Here is a 27989-nt window from a genome sequence, read left to right on the forward strand (position 1 = left end):
CTCTTTTCATATAATTTTGGTTGTTTAAAGCGTTTCCTGAGCCCCAAGCCCAGAAAAGTGCTAGCACTGGTAGAACAATCTTCCCCCAGTCTTGGCCTGTTTGGATCCAACCCTTTTTCATATCATAACTCAGATGTCACTCCTCAGAGAGGGTCCTTGGCCCACTCATCTAATTAAGACCCCCTCATTATTCTTCCCCATAACAATCCATGCTTTCCCTTCATAACACTGCTATCAATAGGAATTGAGTATTTTTTAAATTTGTGTTTATTATTTAATGCCCATCTTCTCCACCTGACAGTGCCTCTCCCCCAACATGGGTAGCACCATGCTGGTCTTATCTGTTGCTAGGTACCCTAGGATGAGCTCACGGAGCCTAGTCATTTCTCAGTAAGTGTTTTTTTTTTTTTTTTTTTTTTTTTTTCCAGTAAGTGTTTTGTAGTTGATTCTCTCCTGCCATGTTTCTCCTTTTGGCCAACCTCTCATCAGGAGGACTTCTCTAATTTCCCATTTAGGCCATTTCAGGTCCAAGAGAGAAGGAAAGAGAGAGCAGAGGCTAACAAGCAATCCACAGAATTGCCACCTGTGACCAACTCTTAGGTCCATTGCTGAAGAGTCCTGCCCAAAACCTTGGAGAATTACACAGTAGCAGCCTTTGACTCCACTTTCCTTCCTTAACATTTCTCTCTTCCCTCAAATATACCTAAAATAAGGTTCACAAGAGCCTTATCTTCAAGAATGCTGAATTCCTGTGACCATCCATATATATATGAAGCTCCAAAAGTAAACCTGTGGAACTGTGATTTCTCTATGTCAGAGAATTTTACTATTGACATTTTGCACTAAATTCCTTCTTAAGAGAGCAGAATCGCTTTCTTACAGCTTAGAAAACCACAAGTGTGTACTAAATCTCCCTTCCATGTTATAACCATTTATAATAACCCTTTACTTCGCTTTTAAAGGAATCTCTGGAAGCCTGTAGAAATATGGTCCCTTTATCCAGGGTCGTGTACAACATCCTCACTCAACTGGAGAATACGTTTAGTCTGTCATTTCTGGAGACGTTGTTCAGCCAAATAAACCTGAGTGAATACCCCAACTTGATGACGACCCTCAAGAGCTTCAAAAGGGGTATGAGGCTTCTGGAATAACTTTGGGGCTATAGAAACATGATAGAAGTTGCTACGCTAAAAGTTTGGGCTGGTTTTCTGCCTTGTGGAACATGCACTTGAACTGCCCACTTTCTCTTGGGGAAGAGATGGACCGTTCTCTCTCACGAGTGGGACAGGAAAAGCAGCCCCTGGCCCTGGTTCTTTAAGATGAATTTCTAGAGGACACAAACATTTCTGTCTTACCTGTTCTATGAGCTGGGGGGAAATTGTACAATTTAGCATACTGGACAGTCTCTAGGGAAGGGAATGCATAAAGTGACAGGGACCAAGTCTGGCAGAAGGACAAGGAGAGCTAGAGAGGAAGAGAAATGGATGGGGATGGATAATAATAAGTATCTTTTTTTTTGAAGTATGGTTGATATACAATGTTGTGTTAGCCTCAGGTGTACAGCAAAGTGACTCAGATATATATATATATAGATATATATTCTTTTTCAGATTCTTTTCCATTATAGATTGTTGTAAGATATTGAGTATAGTTCCCTGTGCTACACAGTAGGTCCTTGTTGGTTTGTTTTGTTTTGGTTTGGTTTGGGTTTTGTTTGTTTTCTGAGGGCTTACTATGTGCCAGGCATTATCCCAGGCACTTTATATGATTATCTTATGTCATCTTTAGAACAATCCTATGAAGTCATTATTATCCCCATACGACACATAAGGAAATTAAGGCTCAGAAGAACTTTCCCAAAGTTACTTGTCTGTTAAGTGCAGAGCCAAGAGTCCTGCTTGGGTCTCCTAATACCAGGTTCCAAGATTATGGCCACTATTTTAAACTAGGACAGCTGGAGGACAGATTGTAAAGCTAGAGGAGGGAAGAAACGTAGCTAAAGAGGAAGGAAGGGGAACTGTGGACACAGAGATAGAAAGAGAGAGTATGAGAAAGAAGTAGAGAATGAAGTTCCTTGAGGAAAGAGAAAGAGCTGAATAAGTAAAGGAGTATAAAAAGAGCAGTGACATTGCTGGGAAGAAAGTAGCAAGAGTAAGAGGAGCAGGCAGTAAAATCACTTAGTTGAGTCAAAGTACGTGGTTCATTTATCTGAGAACAACAAGGGAAGGATCAGGAGATCACACTGAATTGTGACATTCTTATTAGTGGAGTCACCACTGTTGACGGCTCTTCATCTGGTCTTTGATATTTTCCCATTAAGAGGCTCCTCCTCAAAGGGAGAAATGATTCCTTGAGCTAAAGGAGCAGCAAAAGAGAAGAGTCCTCCCCCAGGCAGGCACAGCTGCACGTGGGCCTGAGCTCTTGGCAGGATCAGGGCAGTGCTGGGAGAAATATGTGCTCAAAGGCCAGGCTAAGTAAATCTAAGAGTCAGAGGGACCCACACACTGATATGTACCTCCAACCCACCCCACAGCCCTGGCCTGGCTGAGCTCAAGCATCTTTCTGGATCCAATTCTGCGATTTTGCTCTGGGACCCTCTCCAAAATCTGGCCTTACTTTCCTCTTTTTGTTCACTGGTTGAGACAACTTTACTTCTGAAATAAATAGAGTAGAATCATAAAAGAAACCCGACCCTGGCCTTGCAGGGGAATGGCATGCAGAAAGCCCAGGGCCTGGGGTATTGGGGATGGGAGAGAAGTTTGGTGTGGCTAGATCACAGGGTGCAAGGTGAGAAGACATGGAAACTGAGTCTGCAGAAATGAGCAGAAACCAGAATATAGAGGTCCTAAAACACTGTGCGAAGGAATTTATATTGTCTCTTATTTGCTCCAGGGAGGTGTGAGATATTTATTTCTTAAAACAAGGATGACATTTAACATTATAGCATTGTACGTAATTGTCTAAATTCTGAAGCCAAAACTAAAGAAAATAAATCCCTGGGTACAAAGTCAATCTCAACTTCATGTGTGAAACCACTTTGGTATGAGATCAGAGGTTAGAAGCAGGTGTTATAGCACTAAATGTTCAAATTGAAGAAAGAAAATCTAAAGGGACCACAAATGGTCGATGATGATGATGACTCAGTTCTGCGCACCTGTGAGAGAGTGAAAGACTCCACGCCCTTGTCCTATTGAATGTCAAGTATAAAGATATCCCCTTCTCCAAATAATTCCGAGGTACTAATGTGTGATCCTTCACCAATCCCAGTTGTCACTTCCAACGGAGGGTGGGGCAGAATCACAACGATTCCTCTCGAAGCCGCAGCCAACCCAGCAGGAAGGAGCTCCGTCAGGGCACTGCTGCCGCCGCCCACCTGCCAACACCCCCCATCGAGCCGCCCACCCTGCTCACCCAGTGTCAGCGAGCCCGGAGCACCTGCCCAGCCCAGCGCTGAGATCCTGCACGAGCATCCCAGCCCTGCTGACCTCACCGTGGCTCTCCCCGGAATCATCCAGGAAGGAAGCCTCACTCCAGGTGAGAAACAGACCCTGTCCAACACCTGTGCAGCCCCAGCCTGGGGTGCCTGTGGCCCTAGAACCTCAGGGTCCTGTCTTTTTGATCTACTCCTTCCCATGCACGCACCACCATACACAGCTCTTTCCAAGAAGGATGTGGGCACTGCCAGGGGCCTGGGTAAGCCCCAGAACCCAGAACACCTGCTTCTCACCCCTTGAACAGCCCAACCCTCTGCCCTTTGGCCCTTGGTACTCTGCCTGCCCCTGACATTTTTTCCACTCTCCTCCCTGACACCCTGTCCCTGTAACCTGTGATTTTTCTTCTTGTCTTCAATGACCAATGACAACTTGATATCCCAAATAAGTGATGAAAATTCACAAGAGACGCCCAAGCTACCCCATTCCTGTTCAGGCAGTGTTGCCTGGGGCCGACTTGCCCAGCTCAAGGTGGCTGTGAAGGGAGGACACACACCTACAAGCCAAGAGGGCTGTGGCAGGAGCCCCAGGAAAAAGAACTGGGAGTGACAAGGAAAAAAACGAGACGGGGGCCGACGCACGGCTCAGGACCTCTTGTCAGGGATGCCATCACAGCCACTTTGATGCTACCACGTCCAAGAGCCCTGTCAAACCAACACTCAAAACACACTGTTCTGAACTGGAAAGTAACTTGTGCAACACACCCACCCTCAGTGCTTACCGACTGCTCACCCTCTGATTACAGGGACCTTTCAGTTTCAACCATATTCGTTTTTATATGGTTTGGAGGTTATCAAAATTATTAGAAAAGATGATAAAATGTTTAAAGGTTGCTGGACCTGATTAGCTTCTAAAATTGTGTCATTTATCTCCCCCAACCATCAGGATAAAGGACTTTGATTACATTAAATGTAAATGTGGAATATTATTGGCCGCTGTCAAAAATGGTATCATGGGTTCTGAGCTCTCCAATACCGAGAATAAAGGGCCCTGTTTGGTCCAGATGTTTTCTCCACCCATCTAAAAAGTACCATCCAAATAAGGTTAGCATAACCAGAAGCCAGTAATAATGAAAGAGTCCATCCTCTAGATTTTCAAAGGAAAAAGAAAAGTGTCTGTGTTATTAAATTAGTAAGTGACTGATTGAAAGGAAATGATTGGGGAATTCCCTGGCCGTCCAGTGGTTAAGACTTGGCACTTTCACTGCAATGGGCCCAGGTTCGATCCCTTTTGGGGGAACTAAGATTCCGCAAGCCACACAACACAGCCAAAAAAGAAAAAAAGAAAAAGAAAGAAAGAAAGAAAGGAAATAATTGTTCCCTGTCCCCTCTACCCCACCCTCAAGGGACCTTGGTGTTTGGTTGGCCCATCATTGTTACCTGCTGGAATAGATTGTTCTTGTTCCTCCCACTTCTGGTTCCTGCTCTTGGGTCCTCGGATCTGAAATTCCTTTTCTTCCTCTGCTCAGTGTCCAGTGACAACCTGATCCCCCAAATAAAAGATAAAGAAGACACTCAAGAGATGTCCTGCGCTCCTTCAGGCCCCGTGCCAGGTAATCTTGATTTGGACAACTTAGGCTCATGTTAGCTTTCACATCTACCACGAAGAGAAGCCATTTGGGTCATCCGCGCACGGGGCTCTCCTCTCCGCTCTCCATCACCATCTTGGCCCAGCTCATGCTGCTCACCCCGTCTTCAGGAGCTTGGAGAGGGAGAGAGAGTCCCTGGGAAGGGTGAGGGAGACAGGTCTGGGAAAGGTGGACTGGGAGGCGGCACTGAGGGCGAGGGACAGGAGCCCCATTAGTACTTGCCCAAGTGAAGCCAAATCCAGCCTCTATACCCAGACATGGAATTATATCTCAGAGACAGAGTTTGGGGTGAAGCAGAAAAGAATAGTTTTATTGCTTTGCCAGGCAAAGGGGGCCACAGCACGTTAGTGCCCTCAAAACTGTGTGTCCCAACTTGGAGGGGGTAGTGAGAAGTTTCATAGTAATAGTTCAAAGGGGGCGTGATCAGCTCGTGGACATTCTTCTGATTGGTTGGTGGTAAGTGGGAGTCAGCATCATCAACCTTCTGGCTTCAACCGGTCTGGGGTCTACGTGGTTGTGGGCAGCATCCTGTTAACTTCTTCCACCTGGTGGGGGTTTCAGTATCTGCAAAACAGCTCAAAGCTGCCCTTATGCGTATCCCTTGAGGGGGAACCAGGACCCTGCCCCAAGGCTGCACTATTGTTTCTTTCAACGGGTCCTCCCTTGTCTCCACATTCCCTCCCTTCCCTAATTAGCATCTGTTTGAACCTGCTGCTTGGAACTCAGGGAAGGTCATGGAGGCTGAATGAAGCCTATTTCCTATACTCAAGAAATGAGAAATGGGGGGACACAGAAAGGCTTTTGTGCCCACGAGCCCCACAGTGTCCTGCTCAGTATCATGACCTGGACTCCAAACACCACCAAGGGGTCTACAGAGGGAGAACATTCATCTGCCAGGAGGCAATGTGGGGGGAACCCTGGGGAAAGGACAAGGGGCTGAGTCATGGCAGGACTATTTGACTCAGCCACTCTCTGAGGCCACTTCAAGAAGGCAAATGTCCAAACTGCTGCATCAAAATGCAAAGCAAACAGAGACACTGAATTGGTGCTCAGACGTGGACGGTCCTCACTCCCAGCCCTCACCCTGACTGGGGGAACTTTCACATTCAACCCTCGTCATTTGTCCATCATTTGGATTTTTAAGATATTTAAATAATTTGAAATGAAACAAATCATTTTTAAAGTCTAATGACTGCTTGCTAGCTGCCTCAGTTAGCTATTCCTATGTAAGATGGAATTTGAGACAGATCTCACAGCCTTGTGTGAACAAGGAAGTGACTGCCTTTTGTGAGATGGGTCTTTATCTGTCATGGCTTCAAGTCCTTCTGTCTTTCTTCGTGCAGCAAAAGCTAGAGGAACTTTGTATGTTCTTGCTGCTAACAAGTGCTGGCAAGCACAAGCTGACCCCTGCTTTCTTCGACAGCAAATAGGTGGAAATACATAAGGCACTTAACCTCCTTCACTATTTCTCAAGATGAAATAATCACAGATACAGCAGTTTAGAAAGATCACATCACAGACGTCTAAGCAATAGCATGTACTTTTCATGTGGCAAAAGCATTCATCCTCATTGTGGCCGTCAGAATTCAAGATCACCACGCACACTAGCTGCTGAGAGTCTTAGAAAGGGAAACCTTTCTAAAGGGCTCCAACTGAGCCCTCCTCTGCGGAGCAGTTGTTCCCTGGTTCACTGTGATAATCACACAGGTAGCAGTAATCACAAGTTGATCAAACCAAGGCAGAGCCAGGGAACCCTGGCGAGTCCCCAGACCTGTGCTGCAGGTGCTCTCCACCCTCTGGTTCTCCCACCAATCTCCCTCAGCACTTTCTCGTCAGCCTGTTCTCAGTTCTAAAGTGAATTATATATTTTTTGTCAGTGATAAGAGATGATGCTCCTGGACAAAGTGACCCCAAGGAGCTCCAAGAGGCATCCAGGGCACCTCCCAGCAAGAAAGGTAAGGATTGCCTTTCTCTTGAAGATCTCAGGAGGGTGAATTTGGAGCTGCATCTTATCATGAGCACCCACTAGGTGGTTATAGTCATCATGCCCAATACAGTTTGTTTCCCATTCACTGCGTCTTCCTCTAAGGCCTTCATGAATATTATAGGGAAACGAGAAGGCATTTGTGGCCATTGAAATATGCACCCATCGGAATTGTTTGTTCTGAAATCATCAAGGTCTCCTACACACACGGCTTCTTATAGGGTTAGTCTCACTTCCCTCTTTAACTGAAAGTTTGTTCCCCAAGAGGACTCTGCTTCCTCTTAAGACAAGGCTGCATATTTTCTGCTACCACTCACCCCATGGCTGAAGGCAGGTTGGATGCCACCCCTTGCTACACGCTGCCCCACCCGGCCCCTTGCTCCCCGTCCCCTCCTTTGAGGCTTAGCCATTCAAGTGAAATGCTCACTCCCTTTTCATCACTGTCATCTCTTGATTTTCCGACTGCTCCCTGGAAGAACTCAAGGCTGACTTAGAGTCTTTCTGTCACTTCAAGTCCTGCCATCATCCTGGACATCTTCAAGGTACACGTGGATAACAGACCCATCCAATATCCTGACCTCTCAAATCCTTCTTCTGCTTCTTTCCAGTGACCTTTTCTCCCCACCCATTCTTGCCCTCCTGAACCCAAAGGTGATCCACAGGCCTTTTCATCATTTAAACCTGGCTCAACTTCCCAATAGATAATTTGAGATTTCCTTTTTTTTTTTTTTGACATTTAATGCTTGAAATTTGCTCCTTCTATAACTATTGCTCAACTTCTGATCTCTCCTTCTCAGCCCAATCTATAAAAATGAATTCAAAAAATCCCCCCCCGATTTCTTCCTTACAATTTGTTTCCTCTGCAGCTGTCCTTCAACCTCATTTGGGTGACCAGTCCACTGGCCTTTTGCTTCTCCAATCCATCATCTGCATTTCTTTCATGACCCTTCTTACCAGTTCAGAGTTGAAGACCCATCGTTTCAGTAACCTTCTGCTATCTTCACCTGCCTTGTCTCTCTGTCTTTTCCTAGAACTCTCTGGCAGATGTTCGAGGAAACTGTTGTCTCCTTCCTGCACACTGCATTTGAAATCAGGCACTGCTGGGGACAGGCACACAGCTGAGCAGTGCGTACCCACTGTGTCTTCATAATTCCAGCACAAATGATCCCTCTACACTGTGTCACAGCTCCACTTCCTGTGACAATCCTTTCAAACCTTGAGCAATTTTTTCTAAACCTCTGATGCCTCACTGCCTCCTTTTTTGCATGACAGATGACCTTTACTCCTGTTTCATAGAAAAAATCAGATGGGAATTCTGTCACTTCCTGCTCCCACCCTGCAAACCCCAACTGCTTCTTTCCTCTCCTTTCCAGCTCCTTCTTCTTCTCCAAGGCAGTCCTTCCACCTCTTCTGACAGTATCCATGGTCCCTTCTCTTCCCTGAGAATTCAGCATCTCCGTCTCACAAGGACATTCATTCAACCAATGCCCAAGCCTATCACAGTTCATAAAAGGAACTTTCTCTTGATCTTCATCTCACTTCAGTAGCCTCCATAGCTCTCCCCTCCGTTTCACAACCAAACTTCTAGAAATGAGTTACCTAAACTTATTGTCTCCATTTCTTCACTTCTCTCTCTCCTCTGCCACTTTAGAATTTCAGCATCACCTAAGGTCACCAATGACCTCCTGGCCACTGTGCTTTGAGGACCCAAAGTAAAAGCTAAAAATTGTTGACATATGAGGTTAGTAGATCAATGTTTGTAGCTATAAAAGATGATCTGTGTCTTTTCTTTTTAGGAAAGAAGAGAAAAAGAAGTATCTGGTTAACCTCAAGGAAGAGACACCAGAAAAAAAGCCTCCCGAGAGGTAAGATGAGAGCACAAGAGGGGGCTGGAGGCTAGAGACAGCTCATCCTTGTCAGCCATGATGTGGGAGGTGGGATTTTATTCTAAATGCAATGGGGAGCCATTGAAGAGATCTAATCAGTGAAGTGACATGATCCAATTTTAAACGACGAGACCAATATTGGTGTTACATAGAGAATGAATTGGAAATAGAAAAGAATGGAAAGAGGGCAACCCCTTGTGAGGGCAGGTGCCGTGGGAGTTGATAGTAGCCTGGATTCAGATCTGGCCGTGGAGATAGAAGAAGAGGGTCTATTCAAGGTCAGTTGAAGGTAGAGTTGATAAGCCTTGGTAAATTGGAAGCTGGGGATGAGAGAGAGAAATCAAGGCTTGCTCTTCAAGTTCTGGCTTAAATGGCTGGGTGAGTGGTGATGCCGTTGCTGAGAAAGGATGCAAATATATTGGGAGGACATTTTTAGAATTCAATTTTTGACCTGCTCGTTTCTAGATTTGTGCTAACCTTCTATGCACGTGTGCCAGGTATGTGCTTCGTCAAGTACTGTGAGGCTCTGAGATATTACCCCCTCCTGCAGAGTGATGTTCTTTATGTATATGAATATTGCAGAAACACAAAGCCCCTGGATCAGGGAAAAGAATTCTTTATTGTTGTTCACAAGCAGCTCAACACAGCAGCATTTTTCCCCCACACGCAGACCCACAGGCTTGAGAAGAGAGCTGATGAAATCTTTCTGTGTGAGTGGCAGGTTATACCCTACAGACACAGGAGAAAGCATGATGGATTTTCTGCCCTGTTTATATACAGGACTAGGACAGCTATCCTCTCCTCCTGAAAAGAGAAAACATTTTTTTTGCTGCTTTCCCCTATCTTTATACTGTATACACTTTTGTGTCTCAGGAGGCTCGGGCTTTTTACAGAAGCACTGAGCAATCAAGGAAACTTAATTTCCCCACAGTATGCCAATTTGGCACACTCAATAAAAAACCTGGTTCAAAGATACAGATATAAAATTCATTGGCAAAATAGAGGGAGAAGAGAACCCTAACGCTAACACCACCACCCCTCACCTGGCATTGCAAATCCTCTAGGTCCCAGCCTCATTCCCCATTGCAGGGCCCCTGCCTCTCAATTCTTTGATACCTTTCACTTTCCCTGCTAGAGGCACCCAGGGACCCCTGGATCTCTCCTGTCTCCTGTATCACACACAGGCCCTAGGGAACCTGGAAAAGTGCTTCACAAGACTCCTCCTCTGCTAAAACAGAGCATCCGGCCATGTTTACTAGGATGTGGCACTTTCTGGCAGCAGGGGTCTCAAGCCAGGAAACCGGAAATCAGCCCCAGTGCTCTGGGATTCCCCCAGATTTATCTGATTGATTTCAAAAGGTTGCACAGAGAGTGAGAGCAGGTGATGAGTTTGGGGGCGGGGGAGGGGGAAAGAAAGGTGTACACAAGAAAAAATATATAATTACGGAGAAATAGCAGGAGAAAAGCGAGGCACAGGGGTATAGAGATCTTAAAGTGAGGGGACTGGGAGTGTGAGAAGGAGGTCACTGTCAGGGGGAGGAGGAGCGCCACTGGGACCCCAGTAAAAACTATTCACAAATCACTGTTTCGCCAGGGGCAGCCTTACCTGGGCATGGAATCCAAACGATGCTCCACGTGGCGGAGCAGGTGACTCACAGGGAGGACGACTCAACCAGGAACACAAAGGTCATGACAAGAGCAAAAAAGAGAAGGACAGAATGTGCCCAAACGCCTGCACCAGAGGGTAAGGCTGGTGATGGAATTTGTCATCTGAATGCTCAGCATGGGAGGATCTCTCCTGCAGCCCACAAGAAACCAATTACCTATTACCATAAATAACATATTTTTATGAAAAATAAATATATTTTTCAAATTAAAAAATTAGGTGAGTGGTATCATTGTACATTTTTGCAAATCTCTTTAATGTCTACCTTTATCAAAGGTGGCTGGATTCTTAAAAAAGAAAAACATTTTTTCACTATCTTTTCCATGTGCTTTCTTAATATTTTTGTATATATCTTCATTGTATTATATTGAAAGCTGAGAGGGAACATTTTTAATAGCATCAGTCTATATCTTGTTAACAATTGCTTTCTATTTTTAAAGGTTCTTTCGAATTTTTTTTCTTTTTTCTTAATTGAAATATGTTTGATGTACAGTATTATGTTAATTTCAGGTACACTATATAGTGGTTTGACATTTGCATACACCGTGAAATGATCATCATAATAAGTGTAGTAAGAATCTGTCCCCATACAAAGTTATTACAATATTATTGACCTTATTTCTTATGCTGGATATTATATCCCCATAGCTTATTTATTTTATAATTGGATGTTTGTTTGGGGTTGGCCAAAAAGTTTGTTCAGGTATTTCCTTAACATCTTACAGGAAACCCAAACAAACTTTTTGGCCAGCCCAATACCTCTTAATCTCCTTTACCTATTCCCTGCTCCCCCACCTCCACCATCAAGGACAGCTGGGCTCTTATCCCTGCTTCTGTATTCAGTCAATTGTGATTTGTTGCTTTGGTTGAAGCGTAGGAAGAAAATCCAGCCTCACACAGATCTGTAGCTGAAAAAGGTGGAGTATTTTAACAGTCTTTTGAGGTATCTGTGGATATTCACTTTTGATACTACACCAAAACTCAACAAGGGATAGTTTCTTAAAGGTGAGTTGTAACGTAGAGTCTGAGACCATATACTCTGTTGTAATAAAATGTCTTATGCTGTCTTGTGTTTCGAGTGTATCTTCTACTCATGATTTTATAATATCATAAACAATTAGAAAATTTTGGTTCACTTAATTTTACAGTGAGCTTGCAACTCAAACAATCACTTGAGTATTAGTCTTGAGACAACGTGGTACTTCAAGATGCAGCAAACTGCTTCTTTACATGTTCTACCCAGTTTTTTACATATACTATTAAAAAGATGTGTCCTTAAGGGTAGACATTTAATTAAATTAATAATTTTAACTGTTTCATCAAGAACATTCTTAAATGAAACTGGCTTTTTTTTTCCATGTTGAGTAAGTGGTAGTGAAGAAGGCAATGCTACCTTCTAAGGTTTGGGGACATCGCTTTGATTTGTACTGAGGCACCAGAATTTTCACCTGCTTGGCTGTTGCTTCATCTGTGCAAAAGTCAACATAGCAAAAAAAGGCAAAGAACATCTAATTATAAAAACAATTCTGACCTTGAAGGTCTCCTGAAAGTATTGCCGGGGCTCCCCGAAACCTCTGGTCCAGGGGCTCAGATGACTGCCCCCCACTGGACATTCCATTAGTGGAGGAACCACTGCTGACCAGCCTTGCTCTGCTCCTCCCCTGAGTGGCAGACAGGACCAGCGGTAGAATTATTCTCAGGAGGTAGTCGCAGGGTCTCATCAGGACTGGAACCTCCAGCCTTCAGCTCCAGAGTGTGCAAGGTCCTTCCTGGGTCTCTGGGAGATTCCGCGTGGACTTTCTAGAGGGCATTTACTGAGATATAAGATGAATGTTGTTTCTTTTTTCAGAGGTCAGTGATGACACTTCAGAGATGGATGAAAGAAAGAGACCCCAGGAGCTACCCAGCACACCACCAAGACTCACCCACGGTAAAGGTGAGGGATTGCAAGTCTCTCAGTATGGTCATCAGGAGCCCAAACTTAGAGCTGTTTTACTCTGAGTCAGAGTTTCTCAGCCATTTTTTCATTATCACTGCCCATTTAGATTTTTTTTCTAATCATGAACCCTACCCCCCAGGATATTTCAATACTACAAGTATATTATATATCCATTTCTGTACTGGATATATTTATTTGTGCTTTATACGTAAAAAGAGTTTTTTTCACCCCCAAGAACCAATTTTGGGGCAGCTTACCACTGCCAAGTATTCATGCTCTAAGTATATTCATGGTACTTTACTGCAGTGCCAAGCCATCCAGGTTTTTCCTAAGATCCCAATCTCCATGTTTCTCACATGACCTTTCTGTGAAAATTGAGATGAGAACAGCTCATCATAAACACAAATGTAATACTATGACGGAGCACGAGCGTCTGACATTGTTGTGGACATACGCTGGAAAAATGGTGCACGTTAATTCACTCCTCACCGTGGCCACTGTTACTCACATTGTTACTGTTATCCTTGGAGGGGAAAAAAAAGCAGAGCATTCTTCTGTTTGCTGGTAATTCAGTCACAGTGTCACATCTTCACAGAACTCCCACACAACAAATGTGACTTTCAAATGACAAATATCTAATTATTGTCAGAAAGAATGAATTATATTTGACCGTATTAAAATACAAACTATCATTTTTAGCAAGTTTTTCCTGCATTACACTGACTCATACAATGTATATTTCTAATTTTATCCTGAATAATATATTTTATTTTCACAACCACCTTTGGAGAAAGTTGAACGATTTATTCAAATTTGAGATGTAAAGGATTAATGGGTTTTCCCAAGAGCCTGTGGATAAAGGCTGGCTGGCACAGGACTAGCATCTTGGTCCCCAGAACCCTCTTCAGGAACCATCATCCTCCTTTATAATGAAAGGGATAGAAATAATACTGTCAAAGCTTTACCAACTCAGTATTGTCTGAAATGAATGTGGTCACAAAACATAAAGATTGCTTATTTAAAAATCACTTTCTTTCTCATACCTTCTAGATCCCATGGATAAGGGAAGCAAACTGCCTTTGGGAGAATCTCCTGGGGGAAAACGTAAGTGTAAAGAACTTATTTGGTCTCTATTAGGGTGGGTTTGATATTATTTTTACTGGTTTTTATGCCCTTCGGGCTACAAAAGACATCTAAGCCAGAAAAAGATGTGTGCTGTTTTACAGATGTGTGCTTTTCTCAACATAGAAATGTTTTCATACTATAAAAGCAATATGCTGTAGCCTTTGAAATTAGCTTGCTGTGTGTGACAGAAAACCACATCATCCCCTCCAAAATAGTGGCTATAAAGAATGTATACATTCTTTATGTATATATATACATGCTCATACTACCTAGTCCATCCTATAAACACTTTAAAACACCTTTTTCGTTGTTGTGTGATTAACAATTTGTTTCAATAATAATCTATTGGTAGTAAGTTAGGCTATATCCAATTGTTATCTGAAAATAGAAATCATATTGTGTGTGTTGGTATCTTTGCACACTTGTCCAATAATTTCCTCAGGATTAATTTCTAAATGCGAGATTACTTGGTTAGAGTCTATATATCTTAAATTTCATATTTGTTACCAAACTGTTCTCCAGAAAATGTATTTGTTTACATTTCCTTTAATAACACACAAGTGTTCATTAACTACATCCTCATCAACCCAGACATGATAAAACTTTTTAAAAGTTTGGGTATAATTAAAACTAAACAATGCATTTTCAGGGGATTATTGGTGATCTAAAGATGCTTTTTAGGGACGTCCCTGGCAGTCCAGTGGTTAAGACTTCGCTTTCCAGTGCAGGGGGTGCAGGTTCGATCCCTTGTCGGGGAGCTAAGATCCCACATGCCTCGGAGCCAAAAAAACCCTAAAACATAAAACAGAAGCAATATTGTAACATATTGAACGAAGATGTTAAAAAAATGGTCCACATCAAAAAAAAAACTTTAAAGAAAAGACACTTTTAAAATAAATGTGTCATTTGTATTTCCTCTTTTAGCACTTCCAATTTATGCTTTTTGCCCACTTTCCCAGCATACTATTCATCTTTTGCTTTATCTATTAAGGACAGTAACCCCCTAACGTTACATATATTGCGATTTTCCCCTTTTTCGTTTTAACACTGTGTGGATGATTTTTGAAGTATGGGCATTTAAAATTTTTAAGCCGTCAAATTTGTTCATCTTCTGCCTTTACAATTTGGGTCCTTGGCTAAGGACCTTCCTTCTTTGGCTAAGAAGATCTTTTATATCTATGGCTTATAACAATTTCTCTCTATATTTTCTTCTAGTCTTGAAAAAACTGGTTATTAATTAGAAAATGATATATTTTAATGTTAATAATTTAGTATATCTCTATTACTTCTTTATTCAATCCCTTTTCATTTCCGAGTACTTTCTTCGCATAGGTCTCCTGGTTTTCTTGCCTCCCCAAAGTGATGGGAAGATAGAAAAAAATTTTACTTAAAACGTATTGACATTTCAAGCTTGTAGATCAATATATATAGCTATAAGAGATGATTTTCTTTTCTGTTTTAGGAAGGAAGAGAAAAATACATAGCTGGTCAAGTTCAAAAAAAAGACAGAAAAAAAGTCTCCCAAGAGGTAAGCAAGAAGGGTGAAGTCGTCATTCCCTTAATGTTCATCAGGGTTCTTCTCTCCAGCCACACGGCCACCCACCCGGGTGTCACTAGAGCACGGCCAGCCCCATCTCGACCCCTAGGTCATCCCATCAAAGGCCCCTCCTCACAAAAGGAGAACCATGTTGATTCCAACAGGTTTCTTTTCTCTTATCACTGGGAAGGAATGGGGTGGAGGTGGGCAGAACGCCTCAGTCAATTTTGAGATTAGGACTGTGTCCAGTGCAAGTTCAGAGCCAGGAAGAATAGACAAAGCAAACCTGAACGTGCGGGCAGGATTCAGACTCCCAATCCCAAACTGGAGGTAGATTTGTTGTCACTGAGTGTTCAGAACCACCTGAAGCGATGCTTAGCTTGCGTTGACTCCAGGCATGACAATCATGTGATTTGCAGTATAAGAAACAGAAATGTATGTAGCTCTGCATTTTTCTGGATCCTTGCTTTATTCCTTTTTGTGCTCATCACCTTTTCTCCTTCTCCTCTGCATTCTCTTCCTCTTCCCCTTCCCCTCTCCTTTCTCCTTCTTTTTGCTTTAGTTCAAGGTGTGCCGGTTGGTGGGGATCCCCTTGGATTTCCAGACCTTGAATGCAGCACCCTGAGAGGGAATCTCCTGTCAGCCCCCAAACATGAATCATGACATGTGTTCCACTGCTTTGGACATTCTCCGAATTTTTCTCTTTGTTTCCAACACCCCTTAATCTTGGGGTTTGACCTGGGTGGGGGCTAGGACCTCCTTGCTCGCCCTTCTCCTCCTCTTATCACTTTCTCTCAGTCCCCAGCGCCGCCACTCTCTCCTTGTCATATGCTGAGTTCTCTCCACCAACGACTTCTAGGAAAACTTGACACTCAGACCTCTAAGCTTCTCCTGTGGGTATATAAAGGTAATTTTTGAAACAAAGAAATCTCTTTCACTCTCAAAAAATTTGTGTTTCAAGATTTAGTGTAGCATCTCCGAAACGGCCTCAGCTGAGCAGTTTCTTCTCAGATCTAGCCAGCATCTGCCCCTTCCCTGAAATTTATTGATTTAATAATTAGGGAACCCTGGACATGACAATGTATAAGGGTGAAAAATACATAATTTGAATATTTTCTAAAACATGCTGCCTGTTACACATTCATTCCGCAGAGATGAATTGAGTTGAGGGGTGTGCTGGCACATGTCCTAGGTTCTGAGGACTCAGCAGTGAGCAAAACAGAAAACTCCCTGCCCTCATGGAGCTTAGATTCTCGTTGATACACATGTAATTAATAGTCGGAAAGAGAAGTTGAAGGGGGAAAAGAGAAACAGGAGTTTGGGGGAGACAGAAAGATACCCACAAGAGAAGAGAGGAGTAATTATGGAGAAATAGCACGATAAAAGTGAGGCAGTGGGTACAGAGATCTCAAAGTGAGGGAACTGGGAGTGCGAGAAGCTTCGGGGAGGGGGAGGGCCACTGGGACCCCAATGAAAACTCTTCACAAATCGCTCTTTGGCCCAGGCTCAGCCTCACCTGGACGCAGAACCCAAGAGGTGCTCCAAGTGGTGGAGCAGGTGACTGAAAGGAAGGACGACTTAACCAGGAGTTCGAAGGTCATGACACGGGCCCAGAAAGCAAGGGCTGAACGTGCCCCAAAGCCTGCACCAGAGGGTAAGGCTGGCGATGGAATTTGTCACCTGGATGCTCCGTGTGGCTGGGGCTCCCGTGGAGCAGGCACAGGGTGACGCAGATGCATGAAGTTACTAACAGAAGGAAGGAGGGGGCAGACGAATGGGCGTGAAGACAGAGCAAGAGTCTCTTGGTCTGGGGGTGGCTGTTGGGAGAGGTAACCGTGTTCTCAGGGTGCAGGTCACCTCAGCTGTGCCCTGCAGAACCCCATCCCCACTCCCCTGGGTCTACTGTTTACATTTCTATCAGCAGAGCCACCTCTGCTCCACAGAGTCTGGGGGCTCCTCTCTGATTCGGGCGGATCCAGTGACGGGAGTGGCATCAGACTTCGAAGTGGACACATTCTCTGTTTTATTTCTTAATGGTTTATTTCTGGAAGTGAAGTAGATTGGTCAGTGGGTCTGCATATTTAAAATTATCCCATACTGGGAATTCCCTGGTGGTCCGACTCTGTGCTCTCACTCCAGAGGGCCTGGGTTCAGTCCCTGGTTGGGGAAATAAAATCCCACAAGCGTCAAGGCCAAAAACTAAACTAAACTAAAATAATAAACTAAACTAATCCCATACTGATGATCAAATTGTTGCCAGTTTAGACTCCCATGAATGCGATGTGGACACCCTCTTCCCTACATCTTCACGAACACCAGAAATAACAAGACTTTTCTGTTTGTCGAACGTAAAGGCCAAGAATGATAGTCCACCAGTGTTTTCCTTGGAATTTCTTTGTGCTCTGTGAGTGGTTAAATATGCTTTGGAAGGTCACAGTACTGCTCACCAGCATCTCAGAAGGTCACACACCTCTGCCCTGTGGACTCAGGAATGGCCTCGTGACTTGGCCAAAGAAATGTGGGTGGAAGTGAGAGGGCTACTTTCAAGCCAAAGCTTGAAGAACTTTTTCTAAAAAGGGCCAGAGGGTGAATAATTTAGGCTTTGCTGGCCATAAAGTCTCTACTGCAGCTATTCAATGCTGCCATTGTAGCGTGAAAGCAGCAGAGACAAAAATATAAACAAGTGGGCCTGGCTGCGCTCTAATAAAACATTAATACCAAAACAGGCATTGGGGGCCCCCCTGGTGGCACAGTGGTTAAGAATCTGCCTGCAGATGCAGGGGACACGGGTTCGAGCCCTGGCCTGGGAAGATCCCACATGCCGCAGAGCAGCTAAGTCCGTGCACCCCAACTACTGAGCCTGCGTTCTAGAGCCCGCGAGCCACAACTACTGAGCTCACGTGCCGCAACTACTGAAGCCCGCATGCCTAGAGCCCATGCTCCACAGCAAGAGAAGCCACCACAATGAGAAGCCCGCGCACCGCAACGAAGAGTAGCCCCTGCTCACCGCCACCAGAGGAAGCCCGCGCACAGCAACAAAGACCCAAAGCAGCCAAAAATAAATAATAAATAAATTTATTAAAAAAGAAAAAGACAGGCATTGGGCTGACTTGGCCCTTGGGCCGTAGTTTGCCGACACCTGTAATAAACCACTGGGATTTAGGAGAATCATAGGTGACTACAGCGTTATCTAGCCTGTGTTTACTAAGATGCCTGTTTTTTAAACACATTTTTCTTCAGAATGTTTTCTGAAGGTCCCCTATTCCTATTTGCCTATTTTTATATATGACTCTTCTTTTTTTGTTGTTTCATCAATTTGGGAGATTAACCCCTTGTTGCTGCGATTTTCTTATTTTGTTTTTGTCTTTTACTTGAGAAGGTTTTGGCTGTGGAGGATTTCGATTTTTTGGTTTGGTTTGGTTTTTGGATGTTTTTGGCCATGCTGTGCGGCTTGTGGGATCTTAGTTGCCGGACCAGGGATTGAACCTGGGCCCATGGCAGTGAAAGCGCGGAGTCCTAACCACTGGACCGCCAGGGAATTCCCGAGAGTCTTAGGCACATCAGTTTATTTTTTCCGGTATGGTTTATGTCAGAGTTTCTCAGCTTTTGCACTGTTGTTATTTGGGGCCAGTTAATTCTGGTTGCAGAGGCTGTGCTATGCGTTGTGACACGTCAGCAGCATCCCTGGCGTCCACCCATCAGACGGCAGTAGCGCCCGCCTCCCAGTCTGGCAAAAAGATTTCCTAACATTTCCAGATATCCTCTGCAGGCAAAATCACCCATCACTGAGGATCACTGCTTTATGCCCTGTACTTCTGCCTTAAAAAGCCCTTTCTATGTAATATTTATAAGGCTACATCCTTTATTTACTTCTAGTATTTGTATTAAGTATATATATATATATATATGTAATATTGTTATATATTAATATATATTAATTTGTGAAAATTTGCCTTCTGTAATACGTTTAACCTTCCCATCTATTACCTGGAGCTTGCTATATTTTTTTTTGGTCAATGCTATAATTTTTCTTTCATAAGGACTCCTGTCTCTCTTGCTCTCCAAACTGGTAGAAAGACAGAAAAAATTACTTTGAGATAGTGACACATAAAGCACATAAATCTACGTTTCCAGTTATAAATGACTATTAATTGTTTTCTTTTTAGAAAAGGGAAGGATAAAAGATGTCTGTTCAAGTGCAACAACAAGTTGTCACAGAAATATTCCCATAAAGGGTAAGTAAGTGAGAGGCAGGGCCTCGCCCTCAGGCTCCCCAGGGCCCTGGCCTGCTGTGCTGGTCAGGGCTGCACGCCTGGTCTCTGGGGGTGAGCACCCCGTTGCTTCTGCCCCCCTGCGCTCTGGTGTGTCTCTTGGGGACACAGTCCTCCTCTCCCTCCTTCTCCTTCCCCTCTTCCTCCGCTCCTTGAATTCATTTTCCCTCTCATTTTTTTTCTTAAAGCATTGCCATATTTTTTAAATATTTATTTATTCATTTATTTGGTTGCGCTGGGTGTTAGTTACGGCAGGCAGGTTCCTTAGTTGCAGCTTGCGGGCTCCTTAGTTGTGGCACGAGAACTACTAGTTGCGGCATGAAAGTGGGATCTAGTTCCCTGATCAGGGATCGAACGCAGGCCCCCTGCATTGGGAGCGTGGAGTCTTATCCACTGTGCCAACGGGGACGTCCCTCCCTCTGCTTTTATAACACACTTCTTGGGCATTATCTCTGGTCACTCTCCCTTCCCTCTTTAGAGGCCAGCCACACTGGCTTTTTTCTCCGTTAACTTATTACTGAAGTATAACAGGTGCTACCCAATCTGGGGTCCACAGACTGGTGACATCTACAAGCCTGCTCGCCGCAGGTCTGCAAAAATCAGGAGCTTGTAAATCAGCTGTGACTCTGAGCACACTGGTTTCCTAGCAAAACCCCAGTGGAAACAGCAGTGCATTGATTTCTATTCTGGTCAGATTCCTGTCTCATCGCAGGCCGGCATCTTGAGGAGCACTGATGCACCGTGCTTGTGGAAAAATGCAGGTACCTACTGCACAGCTGCAGGAATTAACACAAAGGGAAAGGCCACACGTACCCAGCACCCAGGTCAAGAAATAGAACATAATCCACACCCATATTCCAATCCCTACCCAGAGCCCCAAGGGTCACCAGCAGCCTGATTTCTCTGAGCATCGTCACTTTGACATGAACGCTTCACCCTCCATCCTTCTCAGGGCCTGCTCAGTATGTCTCCTCCCTCCTTCACACGCTCCGTCCCCAAAGCCAACCCCCTCGCCCTCCTTCCTCCTTTGTTACACAGCCTCCGGGTCACCTTGAACAAAGCCTTCTCTGACCCAGCAGGCAGAGGGTATTTTCTCTTGGTTGCACTTGTCACAGGTATCATTTGTTTCTGATAGTATCAGATCTCTTTTTTAAAAAATTTATTTTATTGAAGTATAGTTGGCTTACAATGTTGTGTTAATTTCTACTGTACAGCAAAGTGATTCAGTTAGGTATACATGTACATGTATCTGTTCTTTTTCAAATTTTTTTCTCATTTAGGTTGTTAGATAATATTGAGCAGAGTTCCCTGTTCTAGACAGTAGGTTCTTGTTGGTTATCCATTTTATGTTTTTCTATTTACTTATTTTAACATCTTTATTGGAGTATAATTGCTTTACAATGGTGTGTTAGTTTCTGCTTTATAACAAAGTGAATCAGCTATACATATACATATATCCCCATATGTCCTCCTTTTTGTGTCTCCCTCCCACCCTCCCTATCCCACCCCCCTACGTGGTCACAAAGTACCAAGCTGCTCTCCCTGTGCTATGCGGCTGCTTCCCACTAGCTAGCTATTTTACATTTGGTAGTGTACATATATGTCCACGCCACTCTCCCACTTCGTCCCAGCTTACCCTTCCCCACCCCCTGTCCTCAGGTCCATTCTCTAAGTCTGTGTCTTTATTCCTGTCCTGCCCCTAGGTTCCTCAGAACCGTTTTTTTTAGATTCCATATATATGTGTTAGCATACAGTATTTGTTTTTCTCTTTCTGACTTACTTCACTCTGTATGACAGTCTCTAGGTTATCCATTTTAAATATAGCAGCGTGTTAACGTCAATCCCAAACTCCCAAACTATCCCTCCCCCGGACCCTTCCCCTCTGGTAACCATAAGTTCGTTCTCTAAGACTGTGAGTCTGTTTCTGTTTTATCACAAGTGTAATTAACTGTCTGTGTACATCCTGTTCACTGAGCGAAACTCAAATGAGGTCAGAACATGGGTCCATCTTGCTCGTTGCTCGATGTCTCCTCTGTGCCTTGCGGTTTGTGCTTAAATAGCTGTCAAATCAATACATTATTCATTCTTTCTCATCAAGTATGAATACCAATATCAGGGCCTCCAGTGACGCATACAGTGAACTTCATGAAATTGAAAAAGTGCCCCTTCCACCATACACTTGACCTACGTCTGTCAGAGCTGATTCTTGAGACCAGGCCCTTTGCTGCCCTCTGCTGGAAGAATGTAGGAAGTGTGCAAATGGATTACAGCTCTGATGTGACTAGGAGCTCCCCACCCTCCCACCGTAAAGGGGAAATCCTTATTCAGTGCACATCCCACACTACCATATGCAGAGGCCCTGCCAACAATATATAAGCGTGTACAGCACTTTACAGTTGGCAAAGCACTTTGTTCCACATTTTGCCATTTAATCCTCAAAGAGGTATTTTTCGGTCCATTTTCCAGATTCAATTAGAGCATAAAAGACTTGCATGAGCTAAAATCAACCTAGGTGTTTTAATCCCAAGTCCTTTGTCCTTTACACTAAAAAAAAAAAACTCCTGGTGTTTTTAGGAAACACAAGTAGGAAGCAAAGAGTCCAGGCAAAGGCTGAGAGCTCTGCATCTGCATCAGCTTTTCCTGTCTCCTTAGCACCTCCACCCTGGCTGTGACTTCTGATTTAACGTCGTGTCTCTGTGCTGTTATCCATCATATGATGTGGAGTCTTGTTGCGGTGTTTCTGATGCCATGGAAAGAGCACGAGACTAGGGGCCGGCACGTCCGGATTCCAGTGCTACCTCCGTCTCACACAGTGTGGTGACCGCCAGCAATTCTCTCTCCAAATCTGCGCCTGAGTCCCCCATCTATAACATGAGGATCATTGCCATTGCCTTTCTTTTGTTACAGGTTGTAGTGAAAATAAACAATAGAATGTGCGTGCTGCTTTCACTATTCCCGTAACTAGCGCTTCTCCTCCAGCCACTGCATCCCCCGCCAGGCCCCTTGTGTACAAGTCATAGAGCTCCGGCCTTCTCCCCAGGCCATGTCTTTGCAGGCATAGTTTCACCCTGTGCCTTTTCTCTATGTTCTGTAAGAACCCCTGTACTTAGTCTTCCCAATCACTCACTAGGTTTTTTTCCATTCTGCTTTTCCTTGTTCTTTTCATTTCCTCCACGAGGCTTTTCATCTCTATGAACTCCCTTTGTTCTTCCCCCGCCCCCGCCGTGCAGCATGTTGGATCTTAGTTCCCCCACCAGGGATCGCACCTGGGCCCCATGCATCGGAAGCTCCAAGCCTTAACCACTGGACTGCCAGGGAAGTCCCTCCCTTTGTTCTTTAATTGCTGACTTCTAGCAGACTTGCCACGTTTGCTCACATTTACTAGAAGTGACCTAATAGATGCGGGAGAGCTCCACACAGGCCTCGCCCTCAGGCTTCCATCCTTAGAGGCTTGTTTACTGAGATGAGGGGTGAGATGGAGCCAAATGCAGGATCATCAGGACCACATCGGAAAGCTGTCTCCCTTCCTTTGCGACATCTTTGTCTGCTTTTGGTATCAGGGTGATGGTGGCCTCGTACAATGAGTTTGGGAGTGTTCCTCCCTCTGCTATATTTTGGAAGAGTTTGAGAAAGGTAGGTGTTAGCTCTTCTCTAAATGTTTGATAGAATTCGCCTGTGAAGCCATCTGGTCCTGGGCTTTTGTGTGTTGGAAGATTTTTAATCACAGTTTCAATTTCAGTGCTTGTGATTGGTCTGTTTATATTTTCTATTTCTTCCTTGTTCAGTCTCAGAAGGTTGTGCTTTTCTAAGAATTTGTCCATTTCTTCCAGGTTGTCCATTTTACTGGCATAGAGTTGCTTGTAGTAATCTCTCATGACCCTTTGTATTTCTGCAGTGTCAGTTGTTACTTCTCCTTTTTCATTTCTAATTCTATTGATTTGAGTGTTCTCCCTTTTGTTCTTGATAAGTCTGGCTAATGGTTTATCAATTTTGTTTATCTTCTCAAAGAACCAGGTTTTAGTTTTATTGACCTTTGCTCTTATTTGCTTCATTTCTTTTTCATTTATTTCTGATCTGATCTTTATGATTTCTTTCCTTCTGCTAACTTTCGGGGGTTTTTGCCAATATCACTGATGAACATAGATGCAAAAATCCTCAACAAAATACTAGCAAACAGAATCCAACAGCACATTAAAAGGATCATACACCATGATCAAGTGGGGTTTATCCCAGGAATGCAAGGATTCTTCAATATATGCAAATCAATCAATGTGATACACCATATTAACAAATTGAAGGAGAAACACCATATGATCATCTAAATAGATGCAGACAAAGCTTTCAAAAAATTCAACACCCATTTAGGATAAAAACCCTCCAGAAAGTAGGCATAGAGGGAACTTGCCTCAACATAATAAAGGCCATTTATGACAAACCCACAGCCAACATCATCCACAATGGTGAAAAACTGAAACCATTTCCACTAAGATCAGGAACAAGACAAGGTTGCCCACTCTCACCACTATTATTCAACATAGTTTTGGAAGTTTTAGCTACAGCAATAAGAGAAGAAAAAGAAATAAAGGAATCCAACTCGGAAAAGAAGAAGTAAAGCTGTCACTGTTTGCAGATGACATGTTACTATACATAGAGAATCCTAAAGATGCTACCAGAAAACTACTAGATCTAATCAATTAATTTGGTAAAGTAGCAGGATACAAGACTGATGAACAGAAATCTCTGGCATTCCTATACACTAATGGTGAAAAATCTGAAAGTGAAATTAAGAAAACACTCCCGTTTACCACTGCATCAAAAAGAAGAAAATACGTAGGAATAAACCTACCTAAGGAGACAAAAGACCCATATGCAGAAAATGATAAGACACTGATGAAAGAAATTAAAGATGATACAAATAGATGGAGAGATATACCATGTTCTTGGATTGGAAGAATCAACATTGTGAAAATGACTCTATTACCCAAAGCAATCTACAGATTCACTGCAATCCCTATCAAACTACCACTGGCATTTTTCACAGAACTAGAACAAAAAATCTCACACTTTGTATGGAAACACAAAAGACCCTGAATAGCCAAAACAATCTTGAGAAATAAAAACGGAGCTGGAGGAATCAGACTCCCTGACTTCAGACTATACTACAAAGCTACAGTAATCAAGACAGTATTGTACTGGCACAAAAACAGAAATATAGATCAATGGTACAGGATAGAAAGCCCAGAGATAAACCCACACACATATGGTCACCTAATCTTTGATAAAGGAGGCAAGAATATACAGTGGAGAAAAGACAGCCTCTTCAATAAGTGGTGCTAAGAAAACTGGACAGCTACCTGTAAAAGAATGAAACTAGAACACTCACTAACACCATACACAAAAATAAACTCAAAATGGATTAAAGACCTAAATGTAAGGCCAGACACCATCAAACTCTTAGAGGAAACATAGGCAGAACACTCCATGACATAAATCACAGCAAGATCCTTTTTGACCCACCTCCTAGAGAAATGGAAATAAAAACAAAAATAAACAAATGGGACCTAATGAAACTTAAAAGCTTTTGCACAGCAAAGGAAACCATAAACAAGATGAAAAGATAACCCTCAGAATGGGAGAAAATATTTGCAAATGAAGCAACTGACAAAGGATTAATCTCCAAAACATACAAGCAATTCATGCAGCTCAATATCAAAAAAATAAACAACACAATCCAATAATGGGCTAAAGACCTAAATAGACATTTCTCCAAAGAAGATATACAGATTGCCAACAAACACATGAAAGGATGCTCAACATCACTAATCATTAGAGAAATGCAAATCAAAACCACAATGAGATATAATCTCACACCAGTCAGAATGGCCATCATCAAAAAATCTACAAACAATAAATATGGAGAAAAGGGAACCCTTTTGCACTTTTGGTGGGAATGTAGATTGATACAGCCACTATGGAGAACAGTATGGAGGTTCCTTAAGAAACTAAGAGTAGGGGCTTCCCTGGTGGTGCAGTGGTTGAGAGTCCGCCTGCCAATGCAGGGGACACGGGTTCGTGCCCCGGTCCAGGAAGATCCCACATGCCACAGAGCGGCTGGCCCCGTGATCCATGGCCGCAGAGCCTGCACGTCCGGAGCCTGTGCTCTGCAACGGGAGAGGCCACAACAGTGAGAGGCCCGAGTACCGCAAAAAAAACAAAACAAACAAAAAAACCTAACAGTAGAACTACCATACAACCCAGCAATCCCACTACTGGCCATATACCCTGAGAAAACCATCATTCAAAAAGAGTCATGTACCACAATGTTCATTGCAGCTCTATTTACAATAGCCAGGAGATGGAAACAACCGAAGTGTCCATCATCAGATGAATGGATAAAGGAGATGTGGCACATATATACAATGGAATATTAGCCATAAAAAGAAACAAAATTGAGCTATTTGTAGTGAGGTGGATGGACCTAGAGTCTGTCATACAGAGTGAAGTAAGTCAGAAGAGAAAAACAAATACCATATGCTAACACATGTATATGGAATCTAAGAAAAAAAAATGGTCATGAAGAACCTATGGGCAAGACGGGGATAAAGATGCAGACCTACTAGAGAATGGACTTGAGGATATGGGGAGGGGGAAGGGTAAGCTGGGACAAAGTGAGAGAGTGGCATGGACATATATAAACTACCAAACATAAAATAGATAGCTAGTGGGAAGCAGCTGCATAGCACAGGGAGATCAGCTCGGTGCTTTGTGACCACCTAGAGGGGTGGGATAGGGAGGGTGTGAGGGAGGGAGACGCAAGAGCGAAGAGATATGGGAACATATGTATATGTATAACTGATTCACTTTGTTATAAAGCAGAAACTAACACACCATTGTAAAGCAATTATACTCCAATAAAGATGTTTAAAAAAAAAATCCAAAAAAAAAAGAAGCAGCTCCTGTGGTCTGTCTCTAATGAATTCACCCACAACGAGGCTGCGGGGAGGGGAAGCAGGAATTGCTGATGTTTGTGTTAACCCTTTTACAATTCCTTCTCCTGAATCAGAACCCCAGATCCCTACTCAGGGGCTGTGAGTTGCCAAATCCCTCCATAGGCAATGTGCAAACTAGTCTAGAGCTCTCCAGGGTTTTCTTTTACTCATAGAGGAAGAAGCAGGGGAACGATCAAACGATGATACTTACACTATCCCTTCAGTGATAACTGCCTCACTCACCCCCATCTTGGTTTGAATCAGGCAATAAAATCATAGACAGAGAAATTTTCTCCAGCTACATGAATGCAAAGAAATATTTTGGGTAGGCAACTCCCATCAGCACAGAGGGATAAACAGGATGCTTATGGAATAAAGGAACTTCAGGTGATAGTCAATGAATTTGTGAATTTAAACACATTCACTGAAGAAGCACAGTATGTTTTATTAAATTATTTTATTTGATGTAGTGTTGGCAGGGGTAGTTTTGTTTATTAGAGACCCCTCTGTTCACATATCTCATCTGCTACTCAAAATGGAAGACTTCCTGTGAATTAACCAGAGGACGCTCCCTACTGCCACTCATGTTATTATTATTACTATTATTAGTAATAATAGTAATATATCATTACTATTATTATTAGAATTCATGAAAAATTCATGAGGGAGACAGAATGAAGACTGAGGAACGCTAATCTGTTCTTTTCTACTTTCAGAAAAACCTGAAGATGAAACTCTGGATTTTCACTCTCCTAAACTTCCTGTGACCTGTGGTAAGGCAAAGGGGATTTTATATAAGGAGAAAATGAAACAAGGTGAGTTCCTCGATCTTCTGCTCTTTGGAAACCCTAGATGAAGGAATCACTAGAAGGGAAGGAAATATCCACGTGTGTCATTGTTCAGGACATGGACCCTGCAGGCTAGGCTGCAGAAAAAGCAACGCTTTTTAAGAAGGAATTTTCAACCTTTTCAATGTCATGGTACATCTGACGACCAGGCCACTCCCCTCCCACATGGAAGTCATCCATGGACCCTGTGACACATGTCCTAGCCACATAAAAGGCAAATTCTGTCCCAATCCTTCACCAGTAGGGCAGGTTTTAGGGCTTCCTTCAATCTGAGAGAGGAGGAATCAGACTCCCCTGCTACTGCTTCCACCTCACAGGGAGTCTCTGGACCCAGAAAGGTAGAGCATCACAAGTAGGGGGTTGGAGGTTTAGGGTGAATTCAAAGAGGACGGAAGTGGATCCAGGAATGGGCTGTCTTTACCTTACAGGCTCCTCAGAGAAGTGTATTCAGAACAAGAAGGGACTTTGGTTCACACCAAGAGAATTTGAAATTGAAGGAAAACGGAAACAATCAAAGAACTGGAAGCGAAGTGTGCTTTGTAGAGGAAAGACCCTAGAACAGCTGCTGGAGGTATTGGAATAACAAGGGACACATAGGTGATGAGCTAATTCCTTGAAGGATGAGTGGAATTTCAATATCAGAAGGGTGAAGAAATTCCCGTTAG

At 43.4% G+C, this 27989-nt stretch overlaps 1 protein-coding gene across 1 annotated transcript in view; it reads left to right on the forward strand.

The window, feature by feature from the left end:
- The window catches only part of SP110 (SP110 nuclear body protein), a 39484-nt gene that overhangs the window by 3197 nt on the left and 8298 nt on the right, over positions 1-27989 (forward strand). The window contains exons 3-15 of the mRNA XM_082657896.1: positions 963-1131; positions 3268-3534; positions 4960-5043; positions 6957-7034; positions 8860-8928; positions 10544-10693; positions 12465-12551; positions 13605-13658; positions 15142-15207; positions 16721-16870; positions 19383-19451; positions 27193-27291; positions 27753-27895. Of these exons, the coding sequence (XP_082514022.1) occupies positions 963-1131; positions 3268-3534; positions 4960-5043; positions 6957-7034; positions 8860-8928; positions 10544-10693; positions 12465-12551; positions 13605-13658; positions 15142-15207; positions 16721-16870; positions 19383-19451; positions 27193-27291; positions 27753-27895 (1485 nt within the window). The remainder of the gene's footprint in view (positions 1-962; positions 1132-3267; positions 3535-4959; positions 5044-6956; positions 7035-8859; positions 8929-10543; positions 10694-12464; positions 12552-13604; positions 13659-15141; positions 15208-16720; positions 16871-19382; positions 19452-27192; positions 27292-27752; positions 27896-27989) is intronic.

The sequence above is a fragment of the Grampus griseus genome (assembly GCF_964374135.1).
Source record: "Grampus griseus genome assembly, chromosome: 7".
NCBI classification, from domain to species: Eukaryota; Metazoa; Chordata; class Mammalia; order Artiodactyla; family Delphinidae; genus Grampus; species Grampus griseus.